General features: G+C 48.9%; 2 protein-coding genes across 2 annotated transcripts in view; one reads left to right on the top strand and one right to left on the bottom strand.

The window, feature by feature from the left end:
• The window catches only part of NANS (N-acetylneuraminic acid synthase), a 20673-nt gene extending 15039 nt beyond the window's left edge, over positions 1-5634 (top strand). Inside the window, exons 4-5 of the mRNA XM_004677973.2 lie at positions 2219-2485; positions 4169-5634. Of these exons, the coding sequence (XP_004678030.1) occupies positions 2219-2485; positions 4169-4378 (477 nt within the window). The 3' untranslated portion in view covers positions 4379-5634. The remainder of the gene's footprint in view (positions 1-2218; positions 2486-4168) is intronic.
• A 1835-nt stretch (positions 5635-7469) lies between these two features.
• Positions 7470-10322, bottom strand: part of TRIM14 (tripartite motif containing 14) — a 25076-nt gene continuing 22223 nt past the window's right edge. The window contains exon 6 of the mRNA XM_004677972.2: positions 7470-10321. Within this exon, the coding sequence (XP_004678029.1) occupies positions 9843-10321 (479 nt within the window). The 3' untranslated portion in view covers positions 7470-9842. The remainder of the gene's footprint in view (position 10322) is intronic.

The following is a 10322-nucleotide window of genomic DNA, read 5'->3' as shown; positions in this document are numbered from 1 at the left end:
AAAAAAAAAAAAATCTCCCTAAGAGAGTGATTTAATTTGTCTTAAAGCCACTCTTACTTTCTCCCATAAAACTGAGGTCACGCTCCCAGTTGACCTTCTGCATTTTCTCCACCCATGGGTACTGTCCACTAGAGGTCCCTCTTCGGTGACTTGCTGGTTCAGACTGTGTCTCAGTGTTCTCTGCCACTCCCCTTTTTTGGTTGTGAAATATATGTAAGGTTTACAGTTTTAACTAGTTTTAGGGGTACAGCTCAGCGGCATTAAGTACCTTCACATTGTTGTGCAATCATCCCCACTATCTCTAGGCTTTCTTCATCTTCAGAGTGAAACTCTGTCCCCATTAAGAACTGACTCCCCATTCTCCTCACCCTAGCCCCTAACAACAGCCACCATTCTACTCTGTCTCCGACTTTGACTGCTCGGGGACTCCTCCAAGTGGAGTCACACAATAGCTGTCCTTTCGTAACAGACTTATTTCTGCTGGCATGATGTCTGCAAGGTCCATCCATGTTGGAGCAGATCAGAATTTCTGCCTTTTTGATGGTCAAGCAATATTCCATCGTGTATGCCTGTGCCATGTTTTATTTATCCATTCATCTGCTGGTAGATATTGGGGACCTTTCCATTTGGCTGTGGTGACTAGGGCGCTGTGAGCATGAGTGTACAAATACTGTTTGTTTTTCTTCGTATTGAATTATAGGAGACCTTGAAAGTTCTGGCTTTCCTGCAGTCTCTTTCTTGCCAGCTCTTTTATTTTCTACCTGCAATTCTGAGCAACCTTGAGGTCAAGCTAGTTCCAGAGATAGTATTAAGGGCGCTCTCTCCTAGGATTTTATCTACTGCAACTCATTCATTTTACAGCAGTGAAGTCCTGCCCTAAAGGGAAAGGACTTACTTGCCTGGGCGGTCAAGCCTCTTGGTGGCAAAGCAGAGACTAGAATCCTTTGTCTTATTGTCTTAGCCTCACTTTCAGCTCTTCCTGGTAGCACCTCAACTTAATTAGAATTACACTTGTCTATGTAATTATCATAGAAAAATGGTAATGTTAGTCAAATTGTAAACATAGCTATATACACATATATATTTAGACATATAATCCTGGCATTGCAATTAACCAGTTTCCTTTTCTATTTTCCTGTTAGTACTGTATATTACTTTTCTTCCCATGATAATATAATCTTTTATACATGTTAGTACAATTTTCACATTTAACTGTAAAAAAGTTAACTTTTTAAGCAGGCAAATCTATATTTCTACCTATATTTTTATGTACTTCCCAGTTCTGTCTTTTCTGTATTTCTAGCTCATCTCTAATCATGTTCCTTTAACAATTCAAAAATCCCTCACATGGCGAGTGAGTGTCCTCTGTAATTCCTTCCTGCTGGGGTTACAGGGTGAGCAGTTTAGTGTGTATGACTCCAGCTCTTTCTTTTTCCATCGATCACCGTTCCCCTCCAGGGTTGTGGTCCTGCCCACCCTCTTGATTCCTGACCAGGGAAACGGCAGTTCGGTGGCCAGCACACCTCCTCTCAAGCGGGCCTGCCACGCTACAGCAGGTTTCACCCCCAGAGTGCAGCCTGCCCTCCCTGACCATCACTCACCCTTCGGCCTTTGCTCGTCAGACCTTTGCTCCTCGCCTGTTTGGACCTTTTATTACACCATTGCTGGGTTTTTCTACTGTATTTAAGCTTTTCTAATCATCCTTACTAACAACATTTATTCGACTTAGAATGTCTTTGTTACATTATATAAATTATAGATAAGTAATTAATTATGCAGCATTTTCACCAAAGGATTGTTTTGAGATTGGGCTTTATATATTATTGATGATATTTATGCACATAACCCACTTGCTTTCAGAAGCTCAGGGTAATTAAATATGACAGATGCTTTCTGGCTGAGTTTAGGGTTTCGTTATAGGTAGGTTCTTATTCCTGGTGGTTTGTGCAGTGTGAAAATCTTAAAAGTACATTCTTCATAACAGCCATTTTTGGGGAGCATTTTAGGGCACTGAGTGTTTTTCCTGCATTTCCAGCAGCCCTCAACAGGTACTGTTATCATCTCCAGGAGAGAGAGGGGCTAAGAGAGCCTCAGATCCTTGTCTGTTGTTACATAGATAAGAAGAGTTAAATTGGGACTCCAACCCAGATCCTTCTGACTCTGGAGTCTCTGTGTAAACATCACGATATTTAACCTTTTTTCTTTTTCTATTTTAAAGGAATATCAAAAGCTCTTTCCTGACATCCCCATAGGGTACTCTGGGCATGAGACAGGCATAGCGATCTCTGTGGCTGCAGTGGCTCTGGGAGCCAAGGTGTTGGAGCGTCACATAACCCTGGACAAGACCTGGAAGGGGAGTGACCACTCCGCCTCGCTGGAGCCCGGAGAGCTGGCCGAGCTGGTGCGGTCTGTGCGCCTCGTGGAACAGGCCATGGGCTCCCCTACCAAGCAGCTGCTGCCTTGTGAGACAGCCTGCAACGAGAAGGTGGGTTCTGCCCAGTCCTGCCGGTTCCACTGTCTTGAGAGGGGCCAGAGTGGGCTTATCTGAAGCAGAGTCCATCCCGACTGGTCAGAGCCCAGTCTGAGGGGAGGACAGAGGAATGTCACAGCAATCCGCTAAGGTTTTGGGGTTTGTATTAGCAGCAAGAGAAACTTGAGCAGTTTTTGAGCATCGTGAACCTGTTATAGTTCCCCCAAGTCTTGTTCCTGTGGCCTTGGTGCTCTAGATTCCAAGAGTATAGGTGGGTGGTGTCGTACAGGCCCACTGGAACACCAGCATGGGTCAACTCTGGGTCCCATGGAGTAGATACAGCCATACGACAGATTCAAGCCGTGGGGTTCCCTGAGTGGGGGCAAGGACGTCTGGTGGGTGGAGCTAACTGCAGCCCGGAAGGTCCTGGTGGTGGGGGCCTGGGGGGCAGTGTGTTGTCACCGACTGTCAGTGGGGTATTGCCAGTGTCCTCGGGGTGTTTTGAACTGGGCTGTACTGACCTTCAGACAGAGGGCGTGCGAGGTCAAGGAGCACTGCCTGGCACACTGACCGCCTGGGCTTCTTGAAGTAGTGGCCTAGAACTGGACTGTCCTCTGAGTCATAGAGCCAGGCATCCTGGGGCCACTCGTCTGCTGAGTGCCATCTGGTTCGAGGCAAAGATAAAGTGCCAGGCTGCAGAGGAATGCTGCCATCTTTTACCCAGTGGGCCCTATACACTACCCTCTATTGAATGAAGCAAATACAAGAAACTAGAAAAGTAGCAACAAGAAACAGAAAAAGAAGAAAAGAAATTTCTGCCTTGTAGAAGAAAGAACGGAATTATACCAGAAAGCAGAATGGGAGTTATAGCCAGAAAGCACGTTATTTGGTTCTGAGCCAACAGTGAGTAACAAATGCAACAGTGTGGTAATCATCTGTTGATAACCATTGTTACCTGGCTGTGAATTGTAAACTGCTGATTTTTTGGCTCTATTTCACTCTACTAGAATGATCTCGTAGATAACTTAACAGCCTTTAATGGGGGAGCCTGAAATGCTGGTCCTGAGATTCAGGTACCCTCACTCCCCTGGCCTGTGCCCTCACTGTGGTCACACTGTTCCGCAAGGTGGCACACAAGGTCTGTGCTCCCCACGGGCACTGGGCTAGCAGTTAGGAGTCCCAGGTTCACCTTCCAGCTCCTTGTAACCTTGCCCACATCAGTGCTCCTGCAGGCCTCCATTTCCTCATGTCGAAAGTGAGATAGCTCATTGAAATGAGATTGATGATGACAGAGGGAATCACAATCTTCATTTATCGAGAGCATCTGTCCAGGCCCAGTGCATGTGTTATCACTGTCTTTACGTCTTCTGATGCGATTGAGGAGCTGTTATCCTCCACTTTATGGAGAAGCTCAGCCATAGCTTGTGCCCAGAAGGCACAAGGCTTTGGACCTGGCTCTGTGGCTATGTAACCCGCACCCTTTCCTTTCTATTTATTGTAAAGGCCCCTCATTTCAGCCTCTGACTTCACCCTATCCTGCCGAGTCCCTGGCTTGGGTGAGATCCTGTTCTAGGTGCCGAGTTGGGGCAGCCCCCACTCTCCAGGCACCCTGTGAAGACTGACCAGAGCCTGGGGGCAGGATGAGCATGCCCTAGGCACTTCTGTGAGACTGACACTGAGTTTTAATTTTATTCATAGCTCGGCAAGTCTGTGGTGGCCAAAGTGAAAATTCCAGAAGGCACCATTCTGACGCTGGACATGCTCACTGTGAAGGTGGGTGAGCCCAAGGGTTACCCTCCTGAAGACATCTTTAGTCTGGTGGGCAAGAAGGCCCTGGTCACTGTTGAAGAAGATGAGACTATCATGGAAGAATCAGTAGAAAATCATGGCAAAAAAATTAAGTCTTAAAATAAAATGTCATTTTCTGAATTCTGAACTGCCTTGCTGGTACTGCCAGGTGTATCTGGGTGAGGTGGGGCAGGAGTGGTGATCTCCAGAAACCTGGTCTTCGTCCACTCCCTTTGCCTAGGTGGCAGACAGTTTTGGGCCAGGTCCCGTATCAAGCCTGTTGGAGGGACACAGAGAATGAATACCAGTCTCTGTTCAGATTGGCTGACCCAAGTGGAGCAGGGCTCAGAAGCCAATCATCTGTGAGTCCTCTCCTTTAAGCCTCTGTTCTTACTGGCCACAGGGCCAACCCAAGTGACCCCAAATCTCACTTCCTTCGAGACTTTCAGCTGTCTGTTCTCTTCCATGGCCCTGATCCCCTACCTGCTCGAGTTGTGTGTCCAGAGAGCTGTACGACACTTGGCATTGGAGCAGAGGAAGGGTCTTGCAGACAGAGACATGGGGAAAGCACTCATCAGTGAGCAGAGAGAGTGAAGTGTCACACACACCTTTCAACAGTATGCATGGGTGTCAGGCTTGCGGGGGGCACAGGCAAACAGTGCATAACTCAAATCCCTTCCTCATGGAACTTCCATTCAGGTCGGGGCAGGAGCTTGGTAAACTGAGCATTAGGAAATAAACCACACAGCCTGCTAGAAGGCTGAGTGTACAATGAGGCGGGAGCATCAAGCCGCCTAAGAGAGATGGGAAGTGTGGAACTTGGCATACTGCAGCTCATGATGGCGTTTCAGTAAGTGTAACACTGACATGAGCCCCTGTATAACTCCATAATGACATGATAAATCCAGTGAACAAAACTCTCTCACTATTGTACTTCCCTGAACAGCGGCATGAAACTTTTCAGAGATTTTGAGTCCATTGTTCATTGAAACCAGTGTTGAGATGCATCATCTTTTCAAATGTATTTTCACATCCTTAGTCTCCATACTTACTTGACCTTGTTTACTATAACTCCTCATTTCCAAGTATATATTTGAGTCTCTCTTCAAATGCATGAATTAACCTTCTGAACACTCTTAAGTGTGAGTACAGGGTCTCCCTCTCCTGCGGGTCCCAAAACATTTTCTCATGTCTGTACGTGCGGGTGGGGCGGGGTAGACTGTACTCATGTGTAAAAGAGAACCTTCAAATTGACGTGTCAAGAACAGTGTGATTCTGTCATTTGTTGGCTGTGGTTACTCCCTTGTCTCCCTGTATAGTAGATCTCAAATAAACAATCACAGTGTCTGATTACGTGGCCTTTTTTGCTACAGCAGCAGAGAAGGTAAGACTCGGTAAAGCAGGGGCACATTTTCAGGCTAAAACAGGATGTGGCTCTAGAGGGAAGTTCAAGCTGCGAACATGCAGCAGGTCGTTTCCACAGGCTGCCAGGAGTTGCTCCAGGTCCTGGCAGCCTGCAGTGGTAGAAGGCAGGTGGCCATGCTGCCCCATAACCTCAGCTGGATTTCCCCCCAGGGAGTGGCAGCCACTGTGGAAGAGCCTGCGGTCACAGGGCTCCACCTTTTATCTAGAAGACTGTGGTGAATTGGGGATGTGTGCTGAGGGCGACTGTCGGGCACGCTTCCCACTAGGGCGTGTAGCGGTAATGACACCATGTGTACGATGCGTGGGTTCAAGTGCAGGCATGTCAGGCTGCCGTGAGGGCTGGACATGGACATCTGGAAACATGTCTAGCCCATTGGTGTTGGGAGGCTCAGGTCTAGAAGACACCCCTGTGCCACCGCCAGGTGGGAAATGCAGTGTGGGCCCCACAGTGAGGCAGCAAAGCACCCTTGTCAGAGAGCTCACAGCCTGCTGGGTGCAGGCACCTTCACCATCAGCACCCTGTATGTGTGAATTGTTGAAATGTTTCCAAGCGATGAGGGAGGCAGAGACAGGAGTCATGGGAGATGAGGAAGAAGAGCTTAAGAGCCTGTTGAGTTTGAACTTCATTCTGTAGGTGCTGGGGAGCCATGAAGTCTTCTGAGCAGGAAGACTCAGGCCTGCTGCTGTGCTCATGCTCACCCCTCCTTGTACGCAGCCCCGTCCAGTCATGTACCTGAGGCAACATGGACTCCAAGAACATGGTTGGAAGGGACAGTACGCGTGTTTTATTAGAAAAGCATGTATTAGGAGGCACAGTAGATTTAAAGCAGGTTCACATCCTGTGGCTCACTCGAGCCTCACAGCACTGGAGTTAAACCCCACGCTCCCACGGTGATGCTCTGAGAAGTAAAAGCCAAGTAGCCTGCACTCACACACTTGTAGGCCATTTTTTTAAATAACAGTTTATTTCTACATATTTTTGTGCCTTTTTCCATCTCAGTTGCAATCCCCATGGGCTTCCCATCACCAAATCACCTATATGCCATCACCATAGCCCAGTGCATTTCCCTCCCCCCCGCTGTTTTTGATCCCATTCCCCACTCCATCCCCACAAAATGTATCTGGTATATAGCTGTTCATCATTATCATTATCTTTTCTTCTGGTCCCTTATACTCCTGCTATGAGCGAAACCATTCGGTATTTTTCCTTTTCTTTCTGGCTTATTTCACTAAGCATGATCTTTTCCAGCTCCATCCAAGTTGTTGTAAAAGACATGTGTTTCTTTTTTTTGGTTGCTGAGTAATATTCCATTGTGTATATGTACCACATCTTTTTAATCCAGTCGTCCACTTTTGGGCATTTGGGCTGTTTCCATGTCTTTCCAATTGTGAATAAAGCAGCAATAAACATGGGGGTGCAGGTATCTTTTTGAATCAGTGTTTTTGTGTCTTTTGGATAGATACCTAGGAGTGGGATTGCTGGGTCGTAGGGAAGCTCTATGTTTAGCAGCAAAACTGCAGTTTTCTGACTAGTGCAGGTCCTGGCACCAAGTGGGCATTTGATAAAAGCCAATTTGGGCCCTCCCTGGTTGCGCTGCGGGTTAAAGCACAACACTAAGAATCTAAAGCCACTTCAGCATGAGTTCGATCCCTGCCCTGGAGGTGACCACATGGCGTGGCAGACCTCTCCTCTCTCGCCCATTGCTCCCCTCAGCAGTGTACTCATCAATCTGCCTGTACTGCTCCCCACTCTGTCTCTGGTGAATCCTCTCACCACCCCTGCATCTCTAGTCTGTACCCCAGTTCTGTATGCATAAATAAATAAATCTTTTTTTTAAAAAGCCAGTTTTTAGCCTTTAGTTCAGTGCAGTCCTGACATGTGAAAAGTTCCTACCTGCTGGAAGACCTTGTCTCAGAGCCCTGGGAAGGGAGGGTAGGTACGTCAAACTAGACCCGAGTCCCAGAGTGACCAGGCAAACACACTGCATGGCAGGCCTGTCGAGGAGCAAGGGGTCAGGGTGAGCAGGGGCTGACCAGTCCGGCTGCATTCACGACAGTACTGCCTGGCGGTCATGTACCCGGACCCCAGCTTCCCCTTTAGTTGTGTGACCTTGGTCAGGTCACTCATTCTGAGTCTCACTTTTGCCATGTGTTGAGCTGGAATAACCTACCTCCCAGGGCTGAGGTGAGAGGAAGTGCTCATATTACTTAGGCTCTGCGACTGAGCGAACAACTGTTGGTTTTGAGGAATAGAGAGAGACATGAGGTCAAGTGTACCTAGCTGCCTCGGTCAGGACTGTTCTGCCATCAGAATTCAGCTCTGAGCCATCACCAGTAGAATTACTTTTCTTTTTCTCAGGATTCTTGGAGCACAGTGTTTAAGCATCTATTCAGCAGTTTAGAACCAAAGGCATTTTTGAGTATTCCTTTTCAACTGGTGTTACACGGCTCCATATGAAAGGACCATTTTTAGGTCAAAAATGATTAGAAATTGGCAGTTTTAGTAGTTCAAGCTATGGATGCACCTTGAGTTGGTTTAGGCCATGAGGGGGATTTTCCTCACCCACTGCTTCACCTATAAAGATGCTTTAACACAGCATCACATCAAAACTGCCGAGATTTTGACAAGTTGAGATGCTCAATCTTCAGAACTGAGGCACAGATCCTGAAAAGCCTTCCCTGCTTGGTAGGGGAGCTGGCTACCTGGTAAGCTGCTACTGTTTGGACTTCTATTTCTGTCACTTCTTTTTGGAAAATGAGGCTCTCTGTTTTATTTTGTTTTGTTTTGTTTTGTTTTGTTTTGTAATATCCAGGTCTGAGGGCTTTGAGGAGCAAGAGGAAGTCTGGGCTGCCCAAACCCTACCCATGGCTCCTCTCCTTTTGATTCCAAGGCCATTGAAAATCTGTTGCTTAGCAACTGTCACCTGCTGATTTCTTCCCAATGTCCCCTGAGAAATAAGCAGGACAATCTTGGACCTGAAAGGCTCATCAGACTTCTGAGGAGACTGGGCGTGGTACAGCCCCTAACTCACCACAAGTGACTTAAATCAACTCTTTTTTTCAGGGCCTTTGTCTCCCAGGTGTATAATGAGGTCAGGATGGGTCATCTCTGAGGCCCTCCTGTGAGGCTTAGCTGTTCTGTGAGTCAAAGAGAGACCACTGCTGGTCACTCACTCACTGCCTGGGTTGAAAGGGACTTCAGGAAATTTCCAGGGTGGGAGAGGGTACCATAGTATCTAATGGGTGCCTAAGGAAGCTTCTAATCTAGTAGGAAAGACAGGCCCCCGATTTGTGACTCTGACAGCGAGGAAGATTCGTGTGGCTTGGGAAGGCTTCCTAGTGCCTTACGCCTGGGGAAGACTGAGGCAGGCAACGAAATAAATGTGGAGGGGGGAGTGGAGAGAAGCCGGAGGGCATGGCCAGGGGATAGTGCAAAGAAAAGGGGTGGAGATGGGGCTGTGTGAGACACGATTCTGATCAGCCAGTCTCTGAAAGGAGCAATAAGAGCAAGATGAGGTTAGGGAGCTGGGGGCAGACTAGAAAAGACTTGAATGCCGGGATAAGGTGCATGCTTTCTCACCTTGCTATCCCTTGGGTTCCCCTTGAGCGTTGAGAGATTGTTTCAGGCAGATCTGGCTTTAGGGTGAAGATTGAGAAGGTGTGAAGGTTCAGGTCAAGAGGCTTAAGAGGCTGTGAAGTGACAAGGACATGCTGAAGTGGAATGGAAGAGGCAGATCCAAGAAACAGGAAGAAGGCGCAGGATTAGGTGATTCTCTCAGCCACCTGTGTACTGTGTGCGTGATACGTACCAACGGTACTGTGCTGCGTTAAGGGAGAAGGCCCAAGGCAGAGCACATGGGTTCTGATATGGTCAGGTGCGCTTGGACTGAGGTTTTTCAGGAATCTGGACTACAGGCCATGCAGTTAGGTGCTCCGGTGCTGGTCCCGGTGGGGAGGCCCATCAGCAAGCGGCCGCAAAAGAGCTGTGTGGAGGGCACATCTGAAACTAGCCTAGGACGGGAAACTGTTCAAGACGGCATGGGGGTGCCGCAGAGCGGGTGAAGGAGAGGGACACAGAAAGTAGTCGGCCAGCCATGGCTGGGTCTGCTGAGTTCAGAGCAGCGAAGGGTTCGAGGCCTCACTCCAGTCCCTCCGGCCCCTAAGGCAGCCGGGTGATGCTGATGGTCCCTTCCCACAGCCGCAGCGCTGGGTGCAGGGGTTCCTGGAAGGAGGCGCGGAAGGTGTGCAGGTGGTTCATGCTGCCCGTCACGTCGTAGAAGGAGAGGATGCCAGCCTCGTAATCCAGAAAGACGCCGAGCCGATCCGGGTCCTGGTGGGGCTGCAACCGGCTGCGCTGGCCATCATGGAAGGCCCAGTACTCGAGGTCATAGCGCTTGACGCACCAGGACTGGCGGTTGCAGCCCAGGCGGGCAGGGGCTGCATCCCCGTGGCGTCGCAGGGAGGTGTAAGCCACACCCACCCACCAGCCGATGCCTGCCTCCTGCAGGTCCACTTCCCAGTAGTGGCGGCCAGCGGCGAAGCAGTCGCTACCCAGCACCTGCCACAATTTGTTGAAGCGCAGCGCGGCCTGCGGCCCCAGGAAGCTCAGCAGCCCGAGGCGCACAGACAGGCGGTCGGT

Source organism: Condylura cristata, unplaced genomic scaffold (assembly GCF_000260355.1).
Source record: "Condylura cristata isolate star-nosed mole 26May11 unplaced genomic scaffold, ConCri1.0 scaffold00006, whole genome shotgun sequence".
Classification (NCBI taxonomy): Eukaryota; Metazoa; Chordata; class Mammalia; order Eulipotyphla; family Talpidae; genus Condylura; species Condylura cristata.
This window is presented reverse-complemented; position numbering and strand designations above follow the sequence as displayed.